General features: G+C 47.0%; 1 protein-coding gene across 1 annotated transcript in view; it reads left to right on the top strand.

Annotated features, from left to right (window-relative positions):
- SPART (spartin) overlaps window positions 1-24996 on the top strand; it is a 45187-nt gene extending 20191 nt beyond the window's left edge. Inside the window, exons 4-9 of the mRNA XM_036250567.1 lie at window positions 1249-1416; window positions 5073-5196; window positions 9283-9477; window positions 10457-10615; window positions 10691-10781; window positions 22691-24996. Of these exons, the coding sequence (XP_036106460.1) occupies window positions 1249-1416; window positions 5073-5196; window positions 9283-9477; window positions 10457-10615; window positions 10691-10781; window positions 22691-22964 (1011 nt within the window). The 3' untranslated portion in view covers window positions 22965-24996. The remainder of the gene's footprint in view (window positions 1-1248; window positions 1417-5072; window positions 5197-9282; window positions 9478-10456; window positions 10616-10690; window positions 10782-22690) is intronic.
- The last annotated feature ends 2618 nt before the right edge of the window (window positions 24997-27614 follow it).

Here is a 27614-nt window from a genome sequence, read left to right as displayed (position 1 = left end):
TTTCCTTTTACTTCAGTTTGAAAAGATTTGTTCCCGTTTTCGCAGAAAGTAGAATACACTTTGAGTCCATGCCGATGTTTAAAAGGTCAAAGGTAGTGGGAGCATGTCACCAGCTGAGGAAAAGGTGAGAGTCACGTCAGCATCACATTGTACGGACAGCACAGGCTTTGGCGTAGTGGACGCTGAACGTTCAGTCGGTGTCAGCAGAGGTGATCCCCAGCGGAAGTGTGTGCAGCCTGCGTGTTCACAGGGCGAGGTCTGCAGAGGCCGGGCCGTGGGGAGGAAGGCGAGGGAGGCCTTCGCTGTCCTGTCCACCAGCATGAAGTGGCCTTCAGTGCTCCAGACCCATCACGGAGCCGGTTGCCTTCCTCCTGAATCCACTGGACCTCTGTTACTGGGGCTTTAGGGAGGACATGGAACTGATTTCTAGGTTATATATTTAATTCCCTGTTGAGTTTTATTTTGGGGTCACATGTTGGTTTTTGTTTGCTCTCTTGTCCCAAAACTCCAACTGAGAACAAAAGTTAGTTACTGGCAACAATGTTGACCTTGTTTATCCTCAGTGTTCTTTCAGCAAAGTGTCCGCCTGCAGGATCCCTTCAGCACTCTGGGGAAATCGGCACTCAGATCCCAGTAATGCAGAGCCGTTAGCCTGCACCTGGGTTTTGTTCATGGACCTCATACTTATTTAGTCTTGCATGTTTCCTAAAATGTATTAAGTATTATGTCATTAAATTCAAAAGTAGCTGCATCTGATTGCATGGTCACTTATACCAACAAACCGCTCTAAGTTTTTTATTCTTTGTCTTTTGGAATTTGGCTGAGGTTGTATGTTGTAAACTATCTCAAAGGGTTGAGGTTTGGTGATGAGATAAAACTGAAGTACTGGGGAAAGACAAACAAAAGTAGTTGTGCTTAAAATAAGACTGTCTGTCCGGCTGGTGTGACTCAGTGGTTGAGCATCGACCCTGCACCAAGGGGTCGCTGGTTCGATTCCCGGTCAGGACACATGCCCAGGTTGTGGGCCCATCCCCAGTGGGGGGCACGCAGGAGGCGGCCAGTCGATGTTTCTCTCTCTCTCTCTAAAATCAATAAAGGAAAATAAAATTTTTCAAATAAATAGATGAAATAAGACGGTCAGACACTGACGCGTGACCAGGCGGATTCCTAGAACGCAGTGCGCCGTAGCCGGGGGGGGGGGTCCTCTGGGAAGGGGGGTTGAGCTGAGCCCAGTCCTTGGCTCCCCAGGCGCACTGGAGCCGAGCTGAAGGAGAAAGCGAGTTCCAGATCCCAGGCAGGGCGAGCAGCCCCTCCGAGCCGCTGAAGGAAGCCGGGGGCTCCGAGGCGAGACAGCTGGACCCTGCCCGGGACCAGGGCAGCAAGGACTCGCGCCACAGAGGGAAACGGGGGAGAAAGGTAAGTGGAGGGAGGGAGCGATCACGTCTGTGTCCCTGTTCCAACCCAGGCACCTCGAACCAGCCTCAGGAATTTCTAAGGCCCTGAACTACCCCATTGACCAAAGAAAGCAGCTCCTGGCGCCCCAGAGTGGTCCCTGGTAACATCACTGCAGCTGTACGTCCCTTCCCACAGCTGGTCACTGAGGGTTTTCAGGGACTCCTGTTTTGAGGGTGGGTCTGGCTGCAGCTCTTGGAAGGACCTTCCTGTCGGCCTTAAGGAGGCACCTGCTGGTTCGCTGTGTTCTCCACCTGGCTGTGGGCACCGGGCTCTGGGGCTGGGTCCGCTTCTTCCTCGACTGCGTTTCCACTCAGGTCCTGTTTCTCCAGGGCTTTCCACAAGGCAGGTGGGTCGTTTGACAGTTAGTAGTCATTTCGTCGTTTCCGCTTTCGTTTCTTAGACTTTGAGCCTCTGACACGCTATAAACGGCACATCTGGGTCAGAGCTGGTCAGTCTTTAGTAAGGGCTGGAACGCTGAGCAGAGCGGGAAAGTTTCAGTTCCTCATCTCGGGGACGTGACCGGCTGGTGGGGGGCACAGGGCACCAAAGAGATCCTCTGTCCAGTGTGGGGACGAGACGACGGGGCATGGATTGTGTAGAAAGGGGTGAGCCTCCGTCTGTTGCACAGCCGAGCCTCAGAGATAAGTGGGCTGCTCTGGGCGCACTCGGGGGGCGGCCGAAGACCCAGTGTGCCCTGGGAGAGGAGGAGCTGGCCACACGCAGAGCAGGTCAGAGGTCTTAGGGCAGAGGCAGGAACAGACAACGCACAGAGACGGGAAGAGCACCGTGAGCACCGAGTTACGAGCAGCTGGTTCTGGATCCTAAGTGCTCAGTAATTGCCCTGGGGGCTCATGGATATCAGGCGGATATTCTGCATTTACGAGTCACGTGTCACTGGTTTATGTCGAACAGCTCAGGCTAGTTTTATGAGGACATTGGGAGTCCAAAGTGTTTCCAACAAATACATTTATTTTATTATTTTATTTATTTATTTCTCTTTCTTTATTGATTTTAGAGAGAGATGAAGGGAGAAGGAGAGAGAGAAACATCGATGAGAGAGAACATCAACTGGCCGCCTCCTGCACGCCCCTCACTGAGCATCAGGCCCACCACCTGGGCGTGTGCCCTGACCGGGAATCGAACCGGCGACCCCTTGGTGCAGGGTCGACGCCCAACCACTGAGCCACACTGGCCGGACCAAATATATTTATTTTTTTTAAATTTTAAGTTAATGCACACACAGAGTGCAAAAGGTACAAAAAGATACGTAAGTGAAAAATAAGTTGGCCTCCCCAGTCTGTCCCCCGCCTCCTAGCTCCCAGCTCTGCATTGTAACAGCTTCTCCCTGTTCTTCCAGACACATTCTCTGCGTATCAGATGTGTATTCACACCCCCCTGTGCTTTGTGTGGCTATTATGTGTATCCCCTATGTATGATTTCTAATACAAATTTAATACAAATACGACATACTGCTTTGCTCCTTGCTTTTTACTTCACAGTGTATTTGGACATTTTTCCACGTCAGTTAAAATTTCATTTTTTAAAAATTTAATCTATTGGTTTGAAAAATTCAAGTAGTATAAAAAGGTCTATGCATTGAGCAGCTCTCCTCTCCCCTGCCCATGTGCACGCATGTCCCTGCCGCTGGAGAGCCCGTTTATTAGGGTCTTGTCTATTTCACTGGGTTTCGTGAGGCACATGAAAGCAAACCAAATGGTTATTTCTTCTCTCCCTCTCTTTGCAGAAGGTAACATCATGTAGAGTGAACCGTTTGATTTGATAAAAAATCGGGGGCATCTTTTCATGTCAGTAAATAGAGAACTTCCTCCGTGGTCCCCAGCTACTGTCCGGTTCATGTGTCCGAACTTGTCCTTCCAGCTTTTATTGACAGGTGTCAGCTGTGGTTCCGGTGTCATTTTATTATAAACAGTACTTCAGCCCTGGCCGGTTTTGCTCAGCGGTTAGAGCGTCGGCCTGCGGTCCTGAGAGACGCGGGTTCGGTTCCCGCTAAGGGCACGTACCTCGGTTGCAGTTTGTCCCCGGCCCTGGTCGGTCATGCGGGTGGCAGCCACTCAATGTGTCCCTTTCACGTCGATGTTTCTCTCTCTCTCTCTGTTCCTCTCTCTCCCTCCCTCTCTACCTGAACACAAAGTGGAAAAATGTCCTCGGGTGAGGATAAAAAAACAAAACAAAACAATACTTCAGGGAGTAACTTCGTAGATCTGTGGATTCGTACATTTGTAGGCAATTCAACAGATAAACTCGCAGAAGTGGGGTTACTGAGCCGCAAGTTGGGTGGTGAGTGTTCAGTGTTTTGACCGTTTGATGGATGAGAAATGGTGTCCTGGAGTATCTTACACCATGATGTCCGATGCCATTTATATCTGCAGTTTTGTTACGAGTGATGTTGGGTTCCTTGAATTTTGTTTTCCGTGTGATGTCTCCTAACGTCCTTTATCTGTTTTTTTTTTGTTTGTTTGTTTTTGTTGTTGGTTTTTTTTGTTTTTTTTTTGTGGTACGTGCCCCTAGCAGGAACCGAACCCAGGACTCTCTGGTCCAGCCAAACTGGCCAGGGCCCTTTATCCGTTTTTATTACTGAATTTCTAGTGTTTTTCTTCTCAGTTTCTAGAAGCTCAATATGTTTTAGAGATATTGGCCAATTGTCAAAATATTTTGTTAAATTTATATTCAGTTTTTACCTATGAGTGGCTTTTCCCCCATGGAAAAGTGTTTGTTTTGTTTTTAATGTTGTTCTATGTTTTAAGTGAAGTTCTCTTTGTATTTCTGTTGGGAAGTTTGATTTTCAAGTTAAATCATCTGAGTTACCTACTCCTAAGTTCTCAGAATGAATAATTTAGCTTTAAGTTTTTTTTTTCTTTGTTGTTGTTTTTTAATATGTTTTCATTGATTGTTTTGTTTTGTTTTGAGACATAAGAACATCTCTTGGCTGCCTCTTGCACGCCCCCTACTGGGGATGGAGCCTGACAGCCGGGCATGTGCCCTGACCGGGAATTGAACCAGGTCCTCTCAGTTCATGGGATGATGCTCAGTCCACTGAGCCACATCAGCCGGGCTAGCTTTGAGGTTTTGAATGTTAGCTCCTATAACAACTGTTGAGTTAGCAAAGCACAAGTATTTCCGTATTCCCCATTTCTATCAAATGCGATGTGGTTCTGTGTCTTTATATGTTTACTTTCTTTTACTTGATTTCTGTCAAAACCAGTTTATTGGAAACATCCTTCCTCACTGATTGAGGCAGTTAACAGAAATCCCCCAACCTTACTGAGTACCATGTCCATACTGATGTCTAGGGGGGGACAGCAGTTTAAGGAACTCATAGTCCAGTCAAGGAAAGAAAAGGTCCTTGTACGGTTTGAGAAGTGCTGTGTTTGGAGGTATGTTGGTATTTACATCTTATTTACCACTGGGCCATACCTAAGACCAGAAAGTTTTCACCTCATGTCAGTTATGGTGTTGCACTTTGTGCTACAAAATGTGCTGGTGACCAGGTCGGTTGGAGATATTTCCATTATTTGTATCTAGTATCTGTTGGCTTCATAACTTCCCCCCTCGTAGTACTTGACGGTGTCACATTTTGAAACATGTTTACTGTTCAGGCTAAAGGTACTGGCAGCGAAGAGGTGAACCTGAGGCACATGGTCCCCTGCGAGCCAGCCCCCGAAGACAAGGGGAAGGAAGTGCCCGAGTGGAGCGAGAAGGTGGCCCAGAACATCTTGTCAGGTACCAGCACGCGACCTGCCCCGGACCTCGGGGCCCGGCGAGGGTGTTCAGGAAGATCACACTTTATATTTTGGTTCTAAATAATCAGTGTATCAACACTTACAAGTGGAAGGAACATATTGCATAGAGGTGTAAGTTCTGCTCGGTCTATTCCCTCTTACTCTTGGGAAAACGGACAGTGGGAAGTTGCAGGGATCCCCAGCTCGCAAGTAGTCCTGGACGTAAAGTTAGTTATTTTCCATTTCCCTTGGAAATTCCCTTTTAACCCTTTTATTTCCTCCCCTTCTGCCCTGTCCGCCAAGACCATGGGGAGCCTCTGTCTTCGGGAGCAAAGCAGCCCTTCCTGACCCGCCGAGTGCGCGAGAGGTTGGGGTGCAGAGAGCTGGCTGCAGGTGGCCCCGCTGTCTGGCAGGGCGCAGGGGCTTTGCCCCGCGTATTTAGAATCAGAACAAGCGTCACTGACATACATCTTCCTTGAACTGGTTAACCTTTTAGCTCTCAGTGTCAGACTCTTAGTTTTAAAAATCACTGCCAGTCACTATTCAGTAAGCCAAACGCATGACTCAGTGAGGGGCTCTCCTCCAGTCATTTAGAAGAGTGTCAATATAGGTTTTCATCTTACAGTCAAAATTCTTTAAACTGATAAAGGTGTCTCAAGCAGAGGAAACCTCCAACACGAAAAACCAATATGCTGAAATAAGTGAAAAATAACCGGTTAGTTGGGAGCTAACAAATTATTTTGCCCAATGTTAGAATGCTGCTTGAGACGAGAAAAAGCGATAAGGCCAAATCTTGAAAACAGGACACTAGCACTTAGAATCGCCCCGTGAAGGAGGGTCCTAAGACGTTGAGAATATCTGTCCTCGGACTCCCCAGCCCCCAACAGGACAGGCTGCTGGGCTGGGCCTCGGTCTGTGTGCATGTGCCCTGCATCCACACCTGTGTGGAGCAGTGCATTTCTGAGGTTATACTGCTGGAACATCATCCATTCACTGTCACTGTAACAAGCCATCCCAAACTTAATGTCACGAAACAACCGACGTCTGTTTATGCTTCGCAACTCTAAGGGCCCGGTGTTCCGGAAGGTCACAGCCGGGAAGGCGGCGTCTGCTTCCTGATGGCAGGGCCCCCGCTAGGAAGACTCGGGCCGACCGGTAGCAGTGACTGGCGGCTGGCTCTTCCTCACATATCTGGCATCCGGACCCCAGATCTCAAAATCGAGGGCTGTCTGTGGAGCACCCACACGTGGCCTTTCTGTTTAGCTTTGACTTCAGCGCGATGGCCCGGAGCTAGTCTGGCTTCTGCACGTTCGTGTGCTCAGGGTGCCCAGCAGAATCACCCTTTCTGACATCCTCTTGGAAAATTCCAGCATCACTCGATGCAAGCAGGTAGCAGGCCTACCTAGATTCAAGGGGATAGGGCATAGACCCCAGCCCTCAACGGGAAGAATGTCAAGATCCTGTTGAACAGCACACGTGGAGTACGAGACACTGTTTTTGGACATCTGTGGGAAATTATCATCTACCACCAAGCCGTAGGCCGCCGGGTACCACGCGGATTCTGCAGACTGGTTCTACTCAGGGGCGTCAGCATCCTGAGAACCATCCAGCCCAGGGCAGAGATCTCTCTAGAGCTTTCAGAGAACTCTCAGTGCCCTCGGGCTTGTGACTGTTTTCCTTGCGTACTGTACCCTTCGGGCTGGAGGTCTAGGAATACCCCTGACAGGCGGTACCACTCAGACCACGTAATGCCAATCAGAGTGCATGTCTCCTGTGTGCTGTTTAATAAGTAGAATGAAACACTCCTAGCTCACCAAATATTAAGGCACGAGTAGCAGAGAAAGGAGCAGAAAAGACTGAAGGTTTCCTCTGGGGAAAGTGATCTGATTTGTCAAGAGACTGTATCTGCCAGACTCATACAGGCTCTGTGCAGAGGTGAGCGACCAAGTATGTAAACTGAGCTCACTCGCCATAGCCCAGGACTGACTCCTGTTCACTTGTCAAAGCGTGAGTCTTGTTCTATGACTGTGAAAAGTGAAATGACGGCTTCGCATTGACCTGTGTAGAATATTGGCTCGGGAAGCCTGGTTACCTCTCAGACAGTAGAGTCCAGTGAGCTAGTTTAGGGGGAGGTAGAGGGTTGGTAATAATGGGCTGATTTGAGTTACATCATTTTAAGACATCTGCCAACCTGTCATTTATTCAGTGAACATTCATGGCCTGCTGTATCTCAGCATTAGCTGGGTCAACCATGGATAGAACTAGTCTCCGCCTGGTACTACACTTGCCATTTAAAAGCTCTTAATGGCGACCAATGCAATTGCATTTCCTTATCTTTGTTCTATCATATTAGTTACCTCTGTTATGCTTTTGCATGGTGATAGCTTGTTTGTAATTTGCACCTAGCATTTCTCAGAATTAGAGCCCTATGACTTGTCCTTTGTCATTGTTTCCATTTATTTTTCTCAGTCCCCAGTGGACTTCCCCCCTCACTTGTTACAGAGTTTCTTTTTTTTTTTTTTTTTATCCTCACCCGAGGATATTTTTCCATTTTTTGTACAGATAGAGTGGGAGGGAGAGAGAGGAAGAGAGAAAGAGAAACATCGACGTGAAAGGGACACATTGAGTGGCTGCCACCCGCACGACCAACCAGGGCCGGGGACAAACTGCAACCGAAGTACGTGCCCTTAGCGGGAACCGAACCCGGGTCTCTCCGGACCGCAGGCCGACGCTCTAACCGCTGAGCCAAACCGGCCAGGGCTTGTTCCAGAGTTTCATTGTGTCCTTCAGTCTTCTGGAGCTGCCCCCTCTGTCACTTACTTTGTGGCGTCTCCGTCTTCCTTCTTCAAGCCCAGCTGGTGTTTACTTCTTAAAGTGTCCCAATCCGTCACCTAACTCAGCCCCTCTGTTGTCACGGGAGCTCCCGGATGGAACCTGTCTGCCCGGGTTTGAGCCCTAACCCTCCCCCAAGGGCAGGGTCGCGCTGGCGGGGTTGCGGCTGGAGGTGGACAGGGCTGAAACAGGAAGAGAGACATCGGTGTTGTAATCAGCTGTACTTGCCACTTTTCGTTGGTGCATTTTTAAGTAGGTATGGTTTTCCCGTGACCGCTGGACACTTGCTCACTCACGGCCTGGAGCAGTTGTGTAAGAGCCATGCCACACTCCTGGGAGAACACACCCAACTATTTTACATGTCCAGTTCCAAAGACACGTTCCAGGGCGTCGCCAAAAAGGAAATAGTTACCATTGTAAGCTCTCCAGGGCAAGGTAACACTTTCTCCCCTTCAGGGGGAGCCTTTGTCCTTCTATGTCTTCCCCTGCTTTGTCCATTTTCTTCCCCCTCTTTTCTCCACATGCCCCTTGGGGCCCTTTCACCGGAGTGTCTCCCTCCTGCTTCCCGCTGCCTTTCATCCAGTTAGAAGCCCACGAAAGCAAAGGACGAGCCTGCGCTCGTGGAAATGGTCGCTCCTTCTAGGCTCCCAGCGTCCTCCTCTGGGGGTTTTCTTCCTCGGATGCGTTCCTGGGCATTCTCGTGTCCTGTCATTCAGCGTTAGGTTGCTCGCTCAGATGTGCTGAGATGCCCCTCCTTATGCCTGAGACTCCGCCAGCAAGCAGAGTCCTGCCTGGGGTTGGAGATGACGCTCCTGCTTTCCAGGTGGCATCATCAGTGTCTGCCACCCTTACGCCGCCTTGGGGAGAACCAGGTGCCTGGACCAAGGCAGAAGGAGCAGGATCCTGGTCCCCTAGGCAGCGGCTGTCTTCACAGCACCACAGCCCAGACTAGCCCCTAGCAGTGGTGTGTTGTGGTCCGCAGAGATGCCCACCCGCTGTAGTGGCAGCAGAGAGTGGTACACAACTCTTTTATTGAGTGATACATGATACACGTATTAGAGATGAATTTACTTCGAAAATGTGTATCTTCCGGGCAGGAAATGTAAGTGCAGAGTTGGCTTGAAAGCGCCTGACATGTTTGGGATCTGCTATTTGAACCCCTTGGATTTTTTCCCTGCTGATCTGTTAGTTCTTGAAGCGTTTAAAGGTATAATCAGCCTATAATATTGTGCACTTACAATTTTTCTTTTCAAAGGTGCTTCCTGGGTAAGTTGGGGTTTAGTCAAAGGTGCTGAATTTACTGGCAAAGCAATTCAGAAAGGCGCCTCCAAACTCCGAGAACGGATTCAGCCGGAAGAAAAGCCGGTGGAAGTTAGTCCCGCCGTGACCAAGGGGCTGCACATCGCAAAGCAGGCGACTGGAGGGGCGGCCAAAGTCAGCCAGTTCCTGGGTGAGGTGGCCTTCCGTGGCTCCTTCTTCTCACTTAAAAGCAAAATCATCTCTTAATGCAAGTTCATCTGACTGCTCAGCGTAGGTGTAACTTTAAGAGTAAAGAATTACTCAGAGCAGGTTCACCTTGCAACTCATGGTGGTCTGTGGACCAGCAACATCAGCCGACCAGGCAGACTTAGCAGTCGCTCTAAATACTGCGTCACACCTGCTGGTTCAGTCTGCATTGTTAGGGATCCCTCGGTGATTCTCACTTGCGTGTAAAAAGTGCGAGAAACACTGGGGAAAGGGTCTCGATTATGTCGGAGAGGCGTGTCTGCCTTTGCAGAGGAGTAGTCCTGACTGTCCGTGCTGGAACAGGACACGTTCTTCCCCAGCATGGTGGTTGAGGGTCACGAGGAAGGAATCGTTGTTTGAGTAGAGCTGACTCGAGGATTCTGCCAGCCCTCCCAAGCCCCTCTTACCCCTCCTGGGAGGACGGCTCGGAGGCTGGGCATTTCAAGGTGGTCGGACAGCTTCTTAGTGGAGTGTCTTAAAATTTTGTAAGATTATCATTTTGAATATCTAGTTTCCTTTCGAATTAGATTCTGGTTTGTTTACTTTTTAGGTGGACTTAAATACTTTATTACTATTTCAGTGAGGTACTTGCTGATACAGAGAAAGAATGCAAACCCGCTTAGCTGGACAACATGAAAGGTGGACCTACCTGTCTAGCAGAGCAGCAGCTAGATAGAAAAGGTAGATCCTCTTCTTCCAAGCGAGTTGCCAAAAAGAACATATATTTAGGAAGCAGGATTAAAAACATCAATAGGCTCTGCAGACACATCCTTAAAACCAAAACTAGCCAGCCGTGGTGCTCATCCCGAAACAGGAAGGGAAATGCAGCCAAGCCAATGTAAGTGCTGGTGTGAGAATGTTGCTGAGGACGAGGAAAAGCAAGGGAAGACGCGTTCACACGGTTTTCTCTGTGGTTGTGTCAGTTGATGGCGTCTGCACGGTAGCCAATTGCGTTGGAAAAGAACTGGCTCCGCATGTCAAGAAGCACGGAAGCAAGCTTGTGCCGGAATCCCTGAAGAAAGACGGGAACGGGAGGTCTGCGCTGGACGGCGCCATGGTGGTGGCAGCGAGCAGTGTGCAAGGTACGCGGAGGCCTGATCTCCGCGGGGGCTCCGTGTGCTCCGCGCTGCCTCGCTCACCTGGACGTGTGTTCGCAGGGTTTTCCACCGTCTGGCAGGGGCTGGAGTGTGCTGCCAAGTGCATCGTCAACAATGTTTCAGCAGAGACCGTGCAGACTGTGAGACACAAGTAAGTCCAACTTTATCATTTTGATGACTTAATCGCTTACATCTGTAAGACCCAGGACAGTTGCGGTGATTGTGTAGTTACTTTCATTAAGTATCTGATAACTGTTTTCACTTTCTATTTTTCTTAAGGAGAAGAATATTTTCAGCAGATAATAAAATTACTGTGATTTTTGCTTTATATTACTCATTATAAATATCCGTCCATTAATGCAAACAGATTTGTTTTTAAAAAGCCCAGAGTCTTGCTCTGGCCGGTTTGGCTCAGCGGTTGGAGCGTCGGCCTGCGGTCCGGAGAGACCCGGGTTCTGTTCCTGCTAAGGGCACGTACCTCGGTTGCAGTTTGTCCCCGGCCCTGGTTGGTCGTGCGGGTGGCAGCCACTCAATGTGTCCCTTTCACATCGATGTTTCTCTCTCTCTCTCTTCCTCTCTCTTCCTCCTGCTCTATCTGAACAAAAAATGGAAAAATGTCCTCGAGTGAGGATAAAAAAAATTTAAAAAAAAGCCCAGAGTCTTTGTATACTTTATTAAATGCATTTTTTTTAAACTTTATTTTTTTTTATTGTTGACAGTCTTATAAATTTGTCCCATTTTCTGCCTTTCTGTCCCCCTTTATCCAACCGCACTCTACCCCGGGCCTTCCCCATACTATTGTCTGTGTCCAGGGGTTATGCATATGTGTATATATGTTCTTTGGCTAATCTCTTCCTGTCCCGTCCCCCCAACACTGCCCCACCCCCCGGATCTGTTATTCTGTTCCATGCATCTATACCTCTGCACCTATTTTGTTCATCAGCTTATTTTGTTCTTTAGATTCCACCTATAAGTGAGATCATGTGATCTTTGTCTTTCTCTGATTGGCTTATTTCACTCAGCATAATACTCTCCAGGTCCATCCATGCTGTCTCTAAGGGTAAGAGATCTTTCTTTCTTACAGCTGCTTAGTACTCCATTGTGTATATGTACCACGGCTTTTTTATCCATTTATTATTGATGGATACTTGGGCTGTTTCCAGATCTTAGCTATTGTAAATAATGCTTCTATGAACATAGGCGTGCATATATTCTTTCTGATAGGTGTTTTGGGATTCTTAGAATATATTCCTAGAAGTGGGATCACTGGGTCAGATGGCAGTTCTATTTTTAACTTTTTCAGGAAACTCCACTGTTTTCCACAATGGCTGCACCAGTCTGCATTCCCACCAGCCGTGTTCTAGGATTCCCTTTTCTCCACACCCTCACCTGCACTTGTTGTTTCTAGATTTATTGGTGATAACCATTCCGGCAGGTGTGAGATACTTCCTTTTAGTTTTAATTTGTATCTCTCTGATGATTGGTGACATTGAGCATTTTTTTCATGGGTCTCTTGGCCATCTGTAAGTCCTCTTTGGAGAAGTATGTATTCAGATCTGTTGCCCTTTTTAATTGGATTGTTTGTCTTCCTAATGTTGGTGTGTATGAATTCTTTGTACATTTTGGAAATTAAACCCTTAACAGATGTATCCTTGGCAAGTATGTTCCTGTACAGTACGTCCCCTTGTCATTTTATTGGTTTCTTTTGCCATGCAGAGGCTTTTAAGTTAGCTTGATGTAGTCCCATTTGTTCGTTTTCTCCTGTTTCCATTGCCTTAGACGATGGAGCAGTGAAAATTCTGCTGCATGAGATGTCTGAGATTGTACTGCCTGTTTTCCTCTAGGATTCTTATGGTTTCACGAGTTACATTTAAGTCTCTTATCCATTTTGATTTGATTCTTGTGTATGGTATAAGTTAGTGGTCTAGTTAATATTTTTTTGCATGTACCTCTCCAGTTTTTCCACCACCATTTATTGAAGAGACTGTCTTTTCTCCATTGTATGCTCTTGCCTTCTTTGTCGAGTATTATTTGCTCATAATGTCTTGGGTCAATTTCTGGGTTCTCTGTTTGTTCCATTGATCTATATGCCTATTCTTGTGCCAGTACCAGGCTGGTTTGATCACAATGGCTTTGTAGTACAACCTGCTATCTGGTATTGTTATCCCACCTACTTTGTTCTTCCTTTTCAAGATTGCTATGGTTACCAGGATCTTTTGGGGTTCCATATAAACTTCTGGAGTATTTGTTCTAGATCTGTGAAATATACATTGGTACTTGAATAAGAATTACATTGAATTTGTGTATTGTTTTGGGTAACATGGACATTTTAATGATGTTGATTCTTCCAATATATGAACATGGTATATGCTTCCACTTTTTATATCCTTCTCTGTTTATTTATTCAAAGACCTGTAGTTTTCTGAGAACAGGTCTTTTACTTCCTTGGTTAAGTTTATTTCTAGTATCTTTTTGTTGTTGTTGTTGCAATGGTAAATAGAATTGTTTTCTCAGTTTCTCTTTCTGAGTGTTTTTTATTGGTGTATAAGAATGCCATTGATTTCTGGACATTAATTTTGTATCCTGCTACTTTGCCAAATTCATTTATTAAATCTAGTAGTTTTTTGATGGAGTCGTTAGGGTTTTCTGTGTACAATATCATGTCATCTGCGAATAATGACAGTTTCACTGCCTCCTTTCCCATTTGGATGCTTTTTATTTTTCTTGTCTGATAGCTGTGGCTAAGACTTCCAGGACTATGTTGAATAAGAGTGGTGAAGCAGATATCCCATCTCGTTCCTGCTCTTTAGGGAAATGCTTTTAGTTTTTGCCCGTTGAGTATGATGTTGGCTGTAGGTTTTTCATATATGGCCTTTATTATGTTGAGATATGACTCCTGTATTTCCACTTTGCTGAATATTTTTATCAGAAATGGGTGCTGGATTTTGTCAAATGCTCTTTTCAGCATCTATTGATATGATCATATGATTTTTGTCTTTCATTTTGCTAATGTGGTATATCACATTTATTAATTTATGAATATTGTGCCAGCCTTGCACCCCCGGAATGAATCCCAATTGGTCATAGTGAATAAATTTTTAAATATATTGCTGGATCTAATTTGCTAATACAGTGATACCTCGGTTCTCGAACATAATTCGTTCCAGGAGGACGGTCGAGAACCAAATTGTTCGAGAACCGAAGCAATGAAACCCAATAGGAAATAATGGAAACTGGATTAATTCGTTCCAAGCCCCAGAAAATGCCTATTTACTGGCCTAATTTGTATATAATATGTAGAAAAACATAAGTCTCAACAAGAAATAAAAGTGTACAGTATGTCTAAGGGTTAAATTCAGTGTAAAGCGTGACTCTCTCCACAAAGCGTGACTCTCTCTGCACTCACACTGATGGCGCAAGCAAGGCGCGCTGGGCCGAATGAACGCCATTCGGCTCAACTCGGCTCATCTCGGAAGTTCGAGTTCCAAATATTTGTTCGGATTCCGAGACAAAAGTTTCTCGAATCTCCTGGTCGAATACCGATTTGGTCGAAATTCGAGGCGTTCGAGAACCGAGGTATCACTGTATTTTGTTGAGGATTTTGGTGTCTTATGTTCATCAGGGATTGGCCTGTAATTTTCTTTCTTTGTAGTGTCTTTATCTGGTTTTGGAATTAGGAATATGCTGGCCTCATAAAAAGAGCTTGGAAACCTTCCTTCCTCTTGAATTGTTTGACATAGTTTGAGCAGAATAGGTGTTAGTTCTTTGAATGTTTGGGGAACTCCCCTGTGAAGCCATCTGGACCTGGGCTTTTGTTTGCTGAGAGTTTATTGATTACTTCTTCAATTTCCTTAGTTGTTAATTGGTCTGTGCAGGTTTTCTGACTCTTCCCTATTGAGTTTTGGAAGACTGTATGATTCTAGGAATTTGTCGGCATATAATTGTTCATAAGTATTTTCTAACAATCCTTTGTATTTCTGTGGTGTCACCTGTTACTTCTCCTCTTTCATTTCTGATTTTGTTTATTGTGGCCCTCTCTCTTTGTTTCTTGGTGAGGCTGGCTAAAGGTTTATAAATCTTGATTGTTTTTTCAAAGAACCAGCTCTTGGTTTCATTGATCTTTTGTATTATATTTTAGTCTCTAGTCATTTATTTCCACTCTGATATTTATTATTTCTTTCCTTCTGCTTACTCTGGGTTTTTCTTTTTGTTCACTTTCTAGTTTTTTAAGTTTAGGGTTAGATAGTATATTAGAAATTTTTATTGTTTTCTTGAGGTAAGCCTGTAGGGCTATGAACTTCCCTCTCAGGACTGCTTTCGCTGTGTCCCATAGATTTTGTGTTATTGTGTGTTAATTTTCATTGATTTCTAGGAAGTTTTTTATTTCTTCCTTGATATCCTTAGTAACCCATTCATTGCTTAATAATGTGTTATTTAGCCTCCATGTGTTTGAATGTTTTCTGAGTGTTTTTATTGTAATTGATTTCTAGTTTCACACCATTATGACCTGAGAAGATGCTTGATATGATTTCATTCTTCTTGAACTTGTAGAGACATAGTTTGTGTCCTAACATGTGGTCTGTTTTTGAGAATGTCCCGTGGGCACTTGAGAAGAATGTGAATTCTGCAACTTTGGGGAATAATTCTCTGTAAATGTCTTTTGAATCTGTCTGATCCAGTTTGTCATTTAGGGTCTCTGTTTTCTTGTTGATTTTTTGTCTAGAGGATCTATCCAGTGATGTCAATGGAGTGTTAATGTCCCCTGTTATTATTGTATTGCTGTTGATCTCGCCCTTGAATTTCTCCAGAAGTTTTTAAATATATTTTGGTGCATCTATATTGGGTGCATATAAGTTGTCAGGTAAATCCTCTTGTTGGATCAATCCTTTTAATATTATGTAGTCACCCACCTTCCTTGTTCCTTGTTATGACTTTAATTTTGAATTCTATTTTATCACACATGAGTATTATTACCCCAGCTTTTTTTTTGCTTCCATTTTCTTGGAAAAACTTTTCCATTCCTTCACTTTCATCCTGTGTGAGTCTTTTGTTCTAAGATGGGTCTGTTGTAGACAGCATATATGGGTCATGCCTTCTTATCCATTCAACCTACTCTGTGTCTTTTGATTGGAGTGTTTAATCCATTTACATTTAAATTTAGTATTAATATGTACTTATTAATTTCTATTTTTATTTATTATACTCATGTTTCTATTTCTTCTGCTTATTACAGCAGTCTCTTTAACATTTCTTGCAATACTGGTTTGGTGATGATATATTTATTCCTTTAGCCTGTTTTTTTTGTCTGGGAAGCTTTTTATTTCACCTTCTATTTTGAATGATAGCCTTGCTGGGTAAAGTAGTCTTCCTTTCAGATCACCGTTTTTCATTACCTTTATTATTTCATGCTTTTCCTTTCTGGCCTGTAGTGTTTCTATTAGGAAATTAGCTCACAGCCTTATGGGAGCTTCTTTGTAGGTAACCTGTTGCTTTTCTCTTGCTGCCTTTAATTTATGGCATTTTAATTATGATGTGTCTTGGTGTGGCCTCCTTGGGTTCTTCTTGCTTGGGACTTTCTGTGCTTCCTATATGTGTGTGCCTTTCTCCTTCACCAAGTTAGGGAAGTTTTCTGCCACTATTTCTTCAAACAGGTTCTCTAACCTTTGATCACTTTCTTCTTCTGGTACTCCTATGATGTAGACGTTATATTTCATGTTGTCCCACAGTTCTTTTAAACAGTGCTTCTGGTTTTTAATTATTTTTTTCTTTTTGGTTCTTTGATTGAGAGATTTTTTTTTTCTACCCTGTCTTCTAATTCACTGATCCGATCCTCAGCTTCCTCTAATCTGCTGGTTATTTCCAGTGTGTTCTTTATTTCTGCTATGTCATTCTTCATTTCTGATTGGTTGTTTTTATTGTTTCTGTGTCTTTTCTCATGCTGTTGAGATCGTTATAATTATTACTGTAAATTCTATAACTGGTAACTTGTTTATCTCTATTTTGTTCAGCCCTTCTTCTCCAGAATTCTTGCGTTCTTTCTTTTGGGACTTGTTCCTTTGTTTCACCATTTGGCTGTCTCCTGTGACCCTCTTGTCTGCAGGAGCCACAGCAACTAGGTATAATTTTTATCTGCATTCTGCAGAAGAGCAAATTTGCAGACTTTGAGATCTTGCTTCCCAGCAATTGTTTTCAATTTTGTTTTAAATATATTCATAAATTCTCTGCAGGTTTGGATATTCTTCTGTCAATACCCTCAGTCATGCCTTTGGTGTAACTCCCTTTGAATGGGGACCCTCCCAGTAGTTATTTTAAATTTTTCTTAATTCTACTCCCGATGCTTAGGAGAGAAACAAGTGTCTTTTTATTTTTTTATTTTTGGTATGTGCCCCTAGCGGGAACTGAACCCAGGACTCTCTGGTCCATAGACCAATGCTCTAACCGCTGAGCCAAACCGGCCAGGGCGAAACAAGTGTCTTATGTAAACGTTCTTAGCTGATTTCTGGTGATATAAGTCAATACAGAGGATTATCTTTTTAATGTGACATATTTAGAAGCAGGTTGTGTTAGGAGAAGTATATTCTCTGTCTTTTATGCTTTTGGTTATGATTCGGGACCATGTTCATTGCTTATGAATGGTTTGTTTACTGGAGGATCTATGTAATTAATTACACTCTTAAAATTGTAAGGTAAATGTATAGAGACTATTCATTAAGACTGTGTGTGTGCCAGTTACATTAATACTTTTGTCTTATTTTAGATTTAGGAACATGAAGACCTGCGGGAACGATGAAAAACAATAAGTAATTTCACACCTGCTGTACTTAATTGCAGGGCAGTGTCTATACTAAATAATTCACCACTGTTCTACACAGCTTCTGAATTCACCTTTAAGGACCTTTTTTTCCACTTTAAATTATTTAGAGGAAAATAATTTAAGTAAGTTAGGCTCATTTTTGCTTTCCCCTCGGTAATTTTATCATAAAACACACATTTGTGAAAAATAAGCTTAGTGTAAAAATATTTTTCTGTTAGGAATTTGCTATTTGAAGAGACAGCATTTTATTGGTTTATTTAGTGGATTTTAATTAAACTTCCTCTTTAACTTGCCCTGGGTAGAGGGGAAAATTCAAATCCATTGAGGGTAACTCTTGGCAAATGTCGTATTTTAAAACCACTTCTACATAACATATACTCAGGAGCAGGAGCAGTTTTCTCCTTTCTGTTGGTAACTATACAAATATTTAAACATCATTATGTCCTTCACTTATTTTTTCTTGTCTTCTAAATACTCTCAGTTCCTTTTACAATTTTATACATAGTAGGATTTTCTGATCCTTTATTCATCAGTGTTCTTCTCAAAATATGAACCCAGAATTGAATCTAATATTCCCGATCGAATACAGTGAGATCTGCCACCCTTGACTTGATTGTATTTAGCATTTGATAAACACAGCACACAAGACAGAGAGTATATGTTTTTAGTAGCTATTACTTTATTGACGTATGTCAAAGTTGGTATTTCTTTAATGAAATTTTTATTTAAAACCTAAACTTTAATCTTTTAATTTTTGGATACTGGACATTTGTACCTCAAATTAAGAGCTTCACATTTATACTTGCTCAATTCCACTTTGTTAAATTTGACTCATCAGTCAGTCTGTTCTTTAGTTTGGTTTCAGAGTTTGATGTGTGTCTCATTACCCTTCATTTTGTATTACCTGTAGATTTGAAAGACATGTGTTTTTTTACATCTTAGATGATTTTTCCACACAGCTTTGCTGGATAAGATCTAATCACATGCTTACTATGGCCTCTCCCGATTGATGTCTCTCCAAGATACACTGCTTTCTGAGCCTGGTCTCTACAAATCTCCCAACAGTACATCCTCATTGAGCGCACCTTTCAGTTTTGTTTTATCAGACTGCTTCTCAGCATTGTCTTCCATGCTCATTCACTGAATATCGTTCTAAGGTTTACTCTGTGCTGTGTCCTTCCCTGCTTTTCCTGGGTACCACCTACACCTGTGCCTACAGGTACCACCTATAGGCCAGCAACTCTTAATTCTGTTTCTTATTAACTTTTCTCTTAATCTTCAGGCTTATATGTCCCAACGACATAACCACTACAGCCATTCAGTGACCACGACCTGTTCCTTTTTTTGGAGACAGGACAGAGAGGTGGCCCACATCTCCCCTGGGAAAGGGGCTGCAGGCCGAGGCCCACGGTCCGTCACCACCCACCCCCGTTCCCCATCCCAGCCGGGGCCTGGAGCCCCCATGGGGTCGGGGAGGAGGCGGCAGCCTCGCGGGGCAAGGGCAGATGCCACGGGCTGACCCCTCCCTCCCACGCCGCGGGGGGACACAGGACAGCACAAACCCGAGGACTGGCTTCCAGCAGATGGCAGCGAGGGAGCTGCTCTGCTTGGACAAACCCCAGCCCAGAAGCAGGTCCTCGACCAGGGGCCCCATGAGTGTGTGAGAGGCGAGGGGGCGCCCCCTTTCCAGCCGCTCCCAGTTTGCCAGGAGAGGGGCTGTCTGCACTGCACGCGTGGCGGGGATGGCAGGGCCGGCTGTCCGCACTGCACCCCGGTCCTGACGCGTGGCGGGGATGGCAGGGCCGGCTGTCCGCACTGCGCCCCGGTCCTGACGCGTGGCGGGGATGGCAGGGCCGGCTGTCCGAGGCCCCGAGGCCCCGCCGGGTCGTTCCGCGAGGGCGGGGTCCTGACTTAGAGGGGTCAGTCATAATCCCACAGTTCACCCCAGTGGCCCCTCAGCCAAGCACATGTGCCGAATGTCTGCACCTCGGTTCCTCTGGTGCTGAGCAGGATTGCCATGGCAACAGCACAGCATCAGTAGGGTGAAACTAGCCCTTCTCAGGAAGGGCCGAACGCAGCTCGCATCCCTGTTAGTGGATGAACAGTCCAGCGCGTGGTGAAGTCCGCTTCAGGTGTACTCACCCCTTTTCCTCCAGCCTCGGTACCACCACCTGGGCCACACCTCCGCCAGCTCACAGCGTGTCTGTCTCCTGACAGGTTCCTGTTCTCAGCCTTACATCCTCGCAATTCACAATGCAACCTGAGTTGTGCCTTTTTGAAACATATGTTTGGCCCTGGCCGGTTTGGCTCAGCGGTTAGAGCGTCGGCCTGCGGTCCAGAGAGACCCGGGTTCAGTTCCCACTAAGGGCACGTACCTCAGTTGCAGTTTGTCCCCGGCCCTGGTTGGGTCGTGTGGGTGGCAGCCAGTCCATGTGTGTTTCTCACATTGATGTTTCTCTCTCTCTCTCTCTCTTCCTCCCTCTCTCCCTCCTGCTCTATCTGAACAAAAAATGGAAAAATGTCCTCGGGTGAGGATATAAAAAAGTTAAAAAAAAAATTTAAAACACATGTTTGCTCATGGTATTCCCACTGGTTTTAAGATAAAGTTTCAACTATTCAGCTTCACCTACAAAGTTCTTCATCAATTGTCTACAGCCTACCTGCCATTAGTCTATTTGGTGGATAGACTAATAAGAAGCTGTTTCTATTTTATTTATTTAAGGTTAGTATTTCTGAGGATAGTTTTGAAGTTGGTATGCAAACTGAATTTTAGGCAGATGTGTTTGAAATTTATTATGACTGAAACTTTGTTACAATGAGTGAAATTTAGAATTACTGCCCATGTGTTCTTTCTAGAGGTTACTGAATGTATTGGAGAAAGTTCTGAAAAATCTCATTCAAGTTATAAACTGAATCCCATTAACTTACTTAAAGCATACTTTATATTCATTTTGTGTTGTGCTTCCATTGGGGTGGTAGGTAGTGCACTTTGTATATAAAATCTATTTTAAAGGCTCTAATCAAAATTAACATTTTAAAAAGTAACAAATCAAAAATAAGCTTTATCTTCTTGCTTTCTGGGAGCCTTTGGCGGTGTAGTTTGAATGAAGGCAGGTTTCTGGGAGCACTTGGCAGTGTCGTTGACCCCTAATGAAGGAAGCGGAGCAGTTCCTCGTCAGGGAGGAGAACAGGGGCTGCTGCACCGCTGGTTCTGGGCACACGGGGGGCAGGGGTGAGGACGTACTGAAGATGAGCAACTGCTGAGCTGTTTTACCAGGTCTTTAAAAACAATTAAACATCTAGTCCTGTGGACATTTTAAAATGCTTTAACATACTCCACTTAGGAGATGAGAGGAGGACATGGTGAAGTGCGGAGAGGTGGAGACCACCGAGGCCCGCCGTCGGTGGTGCTAGAATCTGGGTGTCTGGCTCCTAGTGGGACACATTTTCCCAAGGTGACAGGAGTTGCCGCTGCCGTGGGGACAGCGTGGAAGGGAGAGTCGCGGTGTCTCAGGGCCCCCCAGAGACTCCCTTCTTAGTACCTGATTGAGAGTAACGCAGCCCCCACAGGTGTGTGACACACACGAGAGGTTCGGAGTCTCCGACCACGTGGGTGGGGAGGGAGCAGTGTGGACACTCAGAAGGGCAACTGTGAACCTGGAGGGGGTTTCCTGTGCTCAAACCACCAAACGTGGCCAGATCCCTGCTGCCACGCCCCCCCTGTGCTCAGGGCCCTGGAGGGAGAAGCCCTAAGACAGAGCTGCCACAGGGGTTGCTCGGATCGCTTTGCTGTTGTGACACTGCCCTGCCCCTCCCTCTTAGTCCCCAGGCCCTGGTGGCAGCGTTGTCCCGGGCTGGTGGACCGTGGGGACGCCCACGCGCTCTGCAACCTCAGCAAGCCCTGTGTGCACTGCAGCCTCCGAGCGGGGCCTGGAGAAAGCATTTCCAGAAGCTTCTGTCTGCTGGGCGGGGGGAGAGCCTCGTGGAGACAGCGTTCAGACAGTGGCCCTGCTGAGCTCTGGCTGTCGTCAGCATCAGGCAGAGGACGGACGGGGGCTCCGTCGGGAGTGTAGTGAGGCCATGCCACTAGCACTGAGGTCGGGAAGATGAGGTGCGAACCGGCCGGCAGGGCAGCAGATTCTGTCCGGCTGATAGTCGGGTGTGTCAGCTCGCAGGACGGATCACGGTCAGTGTAAGTGTCCAGGTACACGCCCCCAGCGCCGGGGAACCTCTGTCCTGGAAACAGTGTAGCAGCCTTCCTGCCGGCTGCGGTTTCTTACTGAAGCCACGAGCAAGAAGACCTTGCAAAGTCAGTTCGGAAAACAGTGTAACGGGATAAGTTGTGTCCTCGTATAGAAGCTCAGATTATAGTTTCTCGTAGGAATTGTATTAAGCACAGGAATTGATTGTTGCAGTAATAACTACTTTTGTGAAGTGCTTTGTAACTCCTCAAGCGCTTTGCTACACATGGAGGCCCAGAAAGCTGTGATGGGGTAGGGCAGGAATTGCTCTTCATTCTTTCAACAAATACTGAATGTCAGGCACTGAAGTGCTCAGGACGCTGTAAGAACAAAGCAACAAGACTTTTCCAGTGGGCTTTACGTTCTAGTGAGACAGTAAAGACAATGGTCATGGGTAAGTTTTACACAGTATGTAGCAGATGGTCAATAAGAGAAGAGCAAAGAGCAGCTTAAGGGGGGGTGACTGGCGGGGTGGGCGTGTGGGAAGGCAGTCAGCCACGCTGAGCCCTGTGTCCGGGCACAGGGTCCGAAGGCGGCAGGTGTGCTCGGGTTCAGGTAACAGCGAGAAGGCCAGCGAGTCCGCAGGGAGTGGGCTGCGGGGAGACTGGGAGACTCTGCTGGCTTAGAGACGGACTCAGACCCGGACAGTTAACAGGCAGACAGTCTGGTCGGGGTAGAAATCAAAACGTACGGTGACTCCAGGCCGTGTGTCCGACAGCTGCTTCCCTGGAAGTTGTCCTATCCCTACGGGGGTAGAAACGCAGTGGTGACTGGTGAGCAGTCTCTTACGTTGGTCTCAACCAGCTGGAGTCTATGTTCACACTTGGCTTCTCCTGAAGGAGACAGTGCCTTAGACTGTTCTTTCCAATGTTTTAAGTTATTAATTAGACCGACACCTCACTTGAGATTTTGCTTTCATGGATAACATGCTAATTATGTGCCTTACACGAATTCAGAAGACCTAATTTATAATTTCACAGTTCGCTCTCTAACATTCCTTCCCAGATACGGGCACACGGCGGGAGAGGCCACACACGACGCAGTGGACGCTGCCATCAACGTCGGCGTGGCCGCCTACAACATTGACAACCTGGGCCTCAAAGCCATGGTGAAGAAGACCGCCAAGCAGACCGGGCACACCATCCTGGAGGACTACCAGATCGTGGACCGCTCCAAGGGGGGCCCTCCGGGAGCGGGGAGCAGGGCGCACACCAAAGGAGAGGAGGAGGAGCAGACAGAGGACCCGGAGGAGGACGAAGCAAAGAAGAAAGGCAAGTGACGGTGGCCGTGCAGCCCCGACGGAAGCCAGGCGGACGGATGCAGCTGTGCTCACAGACGAGTGCCCCAGACTCAGTGCTTAAGATGCACCGTTTCCACAGAGGGACTGTCCAAGTTTTACAGCATGTGTTCTACTTGCCAGGAAAGCAATTGCTCTTCTCTCATCTGGTCTTGAGAAACACACTGTTATATTCTCAGCCAGTTTATTTTTTTCTAAATGTGGTTAACATATATTTTTGCAGTGAAAACAAGTGCCCTCATTAAACCTGATGTCAAACTATTTTTTGTATCTGCTATCTTTCAGAAAGCAAAGAAGGAAATTATTATATATTTACCAAAAAGAACTGGCATCGAGTAACCCTACCTTTACTTGTACTGGGAAGGAATGCCTTAAAGTATTGTTGCCTCTTTCTGCACTAATTGTGGGGTTTCTGGGTGCTTTCAGTATTTTCAGCATGTAAGCTAAACAACTACATTCCTAAACCAAGGTAATTCTCGGTTAACATTCAGAAGGCTTCTCAAAACAGGGACTAGACTAATCATGAAAAATAAAAGGAGGCTGTATAAAATTATGTGGTCGCTTACCTCTTCATTAGGAAATGAAATGGTCCTTTTGATTGAAAATGAATCCAGTTAGATTTTTAAGGCTCCTGGATTTGAACTGGTTTTGATCTGTCAGGAGCCTAGGAAATTTTGGGGTATGATGGATATTACATTAAGTTTTGAAGTGATTATTAATCAGCTTATTTGACAAAAAAGTATTTTAAGAAATAATGTTGCCATATCTAATTCAGGAAGTTGTTCTAAAAGGCAAAACTTTTGTAAAAACAAATATACACAGTATTGAATTTATGAATGGTAATTGTATTTTTATTCTGGAATTCAGTCATTGGAATTAAATTAAAAAGCCAATATGTTAAATTATTAGAAAGAAAAGGTTTTATTCGTTGTTAATGTGGAGAATGAGAATCTGTGGGGAGTGGACATCACAGCTTCCACCTGGGCGGAGGCGGGACTTGCAGCCTTGCAGACAGCAGGCGTGCAGGTGGATTTGTAACGAAAAGACTGCTGTTAGTTCTCAGAGCTCTCATCCACTCAGCGCTTTTTGAACCTCTGATGGCTACTTAGTTTACTAGACCTTATTTGAAACTGTCTAAATAATGCACTTGTGAATAAACTTGCTCTGAATTACTTGGCCTCAAATATACTCTAGGCTTTGATTTCGGGAACACACAGAGTTGGTGGGACCTTTCTCTTAGGCCGAGGATAATGTGCTCGTTAAAGGTGGAAACAAAGTTGAACTGCTAAATGGCTTCCAGTCAGTGTCTGCCTTGTTTCAGAAATGGAATGACAAACAGTGGAGCTGAAAGTTAACCTTAGACAGCAGGTCAGCAAAACGGGGTTTGTCGACAGATACCTACGGGATTGTTTTACCTCATTACTGTGTTCACTTGGTTGTGGGTTGCCTTTTCAGATTAGCGGCTGGACAAAATTTTGATAAGCATGACTTCTGTTGGAGCTGAACAGAATATATATGTGCATATATAATGCAGACGGGGCCACGTACTAAACTTGACAAGCCTACATGGTGGGCCTTATACACTCAGACGAAAGCAACCACCTAGGCTGGTCTGAATGTGAAATTTCCCAACTACAAGCGAGTCGCGGGGTCACGTGCTGGGCAAAGGTCAGTGTTCACCTTAACAGCCTGTCTGCTGTCTTTTCGCATCCACGATAACATGCTTTCAGAATGTCGGCATAATCCCCTTTATCCCAGACCCTCAGGGCATAGTCGCTCACCAACCTCGAGCCATCCGTCCCCATGTGCTGTAAATGTTAACTGTTAACTGTCATGTACCCACAGTGTCAAAGAAATGCGTCTCCGGTTTACTTTGTGTTGTCACGGACGCTTCCGTTTGCTTTCCCCCGCCTCCCTCACCCACCAGTGATGTCATGCAGTGACCCCTCGCACCCTCCCCTTTGACTGACGTGTTAAGTAAGCAGTGCCCTGCCGCTGTCCAGAGCACTGGTCAACCCACTGAGATGTTCTTCCTGCAGGTACCAGTTTGGCTCAATAAACTCAGAATTTCTCTACAGGTTTGGATGTTTTTTATGTTCACACACACACTCCCCACATTGACTGATTTACCATAACTCACCCAGTGGTTCTGGAGGCCGGGCAGTCCCAAGGACCGTCAGGCGGAGAGCTGGAGAGCCAGGGCCGCTGGTAGGTTTCCCCGTCCACGTCTGAAGGCCTGAGAACCAGGGCAGCCGGTGGCATCAGTTCCATTCTGAGAGCCCGCAGGCCAGAGAGCCAAGAGCCCCTTGCAGGCCGCGTCTGAAGGCTGAAAACACCAACATGCTCGCTGGAGCCGTCAGCCAGGAGTTCCCTCTGGCTCAGGCTTTTTGTTCTGTTCCGGCCTTCAGCTGACTAAGGGAGGGCCACCCACCGAGGGAGGGCCACCCACCGAGGGAGGGCCACCCATCGCAGGGAGGGCCACCCACCGAGGGAGGGCCACCCATCGCAGGGAGGGCCACCCACCGAGGGAGGGCCACCCACCATAGGGAGGGCCACCCACCAAGGGAGGGCCACCCACCAAGGGAGGGCCACCCACCAAGGGAGGGCCACCCACCGAGGGAGAGCCACCCACCGAGGGAGGGCCACCCACCATAGGGAGGGCCACCCACCAAGGGAGGGCCACCCACCGCAGGGAGGGCCACCCACCGAGGGAGTGCCACCCACCGAGGGAGAGCCACCTACCGAGGGAGAGCCACCCACAGAGGGAGGGCCACCCACTGAGGGAGGGCCACCTGCTGTATTCAGTCCACTGATCCAAACTGAAATGTCAGTTTCCTCCACAGACACCCACTGAGACACATCCAGAATAATGCTGGGCCAAATGTCTGGGCACCTTGGGGCCCAGGCAAGCTGGTCGAATTAACCATCACGGCCTCTTAGCCCAGTGTTCATTCCTAGAAGCCTTCACCTAGCTCTCCTGGGCTCTGTGAGACTCAGCAGATAACAGTGTATGAAGCCCAGCAGGTGTGGCTCACAGGTGGAGCATCAACCAAGAGGTTGGCAGTTTGATTCCCGGTCAGGACACATGCCCAGGGCCTGATCCCCAGTGGGGGGGGGGCATGCAGGAGGTGGCCCGTCAATGTTCCCTCTCACCGATGTTTCTACCTTGACCTCTCCCTTCTTCTAACATCAATAAAGAAAAAAAAAATTAATAGTGTATGAAAAACAAGTCATCAGCATTTACCTCTACCAGGGTCGTTAGGCTCTTAGCCTCTGCAGACAGCCCTCCCCGTGCCGCACTGGGCAGTGTGGGAGGCCTCCAGGAGAGGCTGCGGCAGTAACAGCATCGTGCACGTTGCACCGTGAGCCAGCAGTGTGCTAGGTGCCTTCACATCGATTCCCTTTGCTCTCTCTCGTTCGGACGAGGTCACACCGGTGTGCTGTCCGTCTGCAGAGAGCAGGGCACTGACATAAGAGGGCTCAGTAACTCCCAGGGTGCAAGAGGAGTGTGGAAGAAGAGGTCACACACTAGTCTCAAAAGGTAGGACCCCTGAGAGCCAACACGGTGGGGTGAAGGGCCCGGGTGAGCATGGGCGTGAGTGTGGGTGGGCAGCCTGCCTGGTGGGGAAACTCAGGGTGGCCATTTGGACGCAAGGTGAAGGGAGCTGCTGGCAGCAGAAGTCCCCCCCCCCATACGCACTTCTCCCGGCTCAGGGTCAGGAAGCACACCATTCTGCAGGATCCGCAGGGTCCTCCTTGGGAGGCCGGAGGGAATGGTGGAGAGCCAGCACTGGGGGCAACAAACAGGCGGTCCTAGACCCACCACCTCCCCCTGGAAGCAGAGGGCGGCCACCCAGCGGGACCAAGAGCGGCAGAGGAAGGTCACCCAGGTGATACGGCCAGCAGCAGAGGGCCACAGTCCCCATGACGCCACCAGCCTCAGAGGACAAGTCCCTGCCACGGCTGCAGAGGGCCATCGTCCCCATGACGCCACCAGCCTCAGAGGACAAGTCCCTGCCACGGCTGCAGAGGGCCACCATCCCCATGACGCCACCAGCCTCAGAGGACAAGTCCCTGCCACGGCTGCAGAGGGCCACCGTCCCAATGACACCACCAGCCTCAGAGGACAAGTCCCTGCCACGGCTGCAGAGGGCCACCGTCCCCATGACGCCACCAGCCTCAGAGGACCACAAGTCCCTGCCACGGCTGCAGAAGCCAGGGCACCCAGTGCTGCCACCATCAAGCAGAGCTGCCGGAACGGCCACAGCAGCCATCTGCACAGGGAAGTCACCATCCCACCACCACCAGAGCTGCTAGTGCCCCTGGACCACTGGGCAGGTCCAAAACCTGGCGCACACAACACATCCTGACCCAATGCCACTAATGCGCTGACCTCCTCCCAAGACTGGGCCCACCTCACATGCCCCACACCACTGGGCTGATAAAATGTGATACAAAGAAATATTTCCCAAATGAAAAAAAAGGAGGAAATGCCAGAAAAAGAAGCAAGCAATTTATCACATAAAGAATTCACAGTAATGGTTATAAGGGTGCTCAAAAAACTTAGTGAGAATTACTAGCAACCCAATGAGAATTATAAAGAAACCAATGGGAACTACATCATTATGAAAA

Source organism: Molossus molossus, unplaced genomic scaffold (assembly GCF_014108415.1).
Source record: "Molossus molossus isolate mMolMol1 unplaced genomic scaffold, mMolMol1.p scaffold_m16_p_9, whole genome shotgun sequence".
In the NCBI taxonomy this organism is placed as follows: domain Eukaryota; kingdom Metazoa; phylum Chordata; class Mammalia; order Chiroptera; family Molossidae; genus Molossus; species Molossus molossus.
This window is presented reverse-complemented; position numbering and strand designations above follow the sequence as displayed.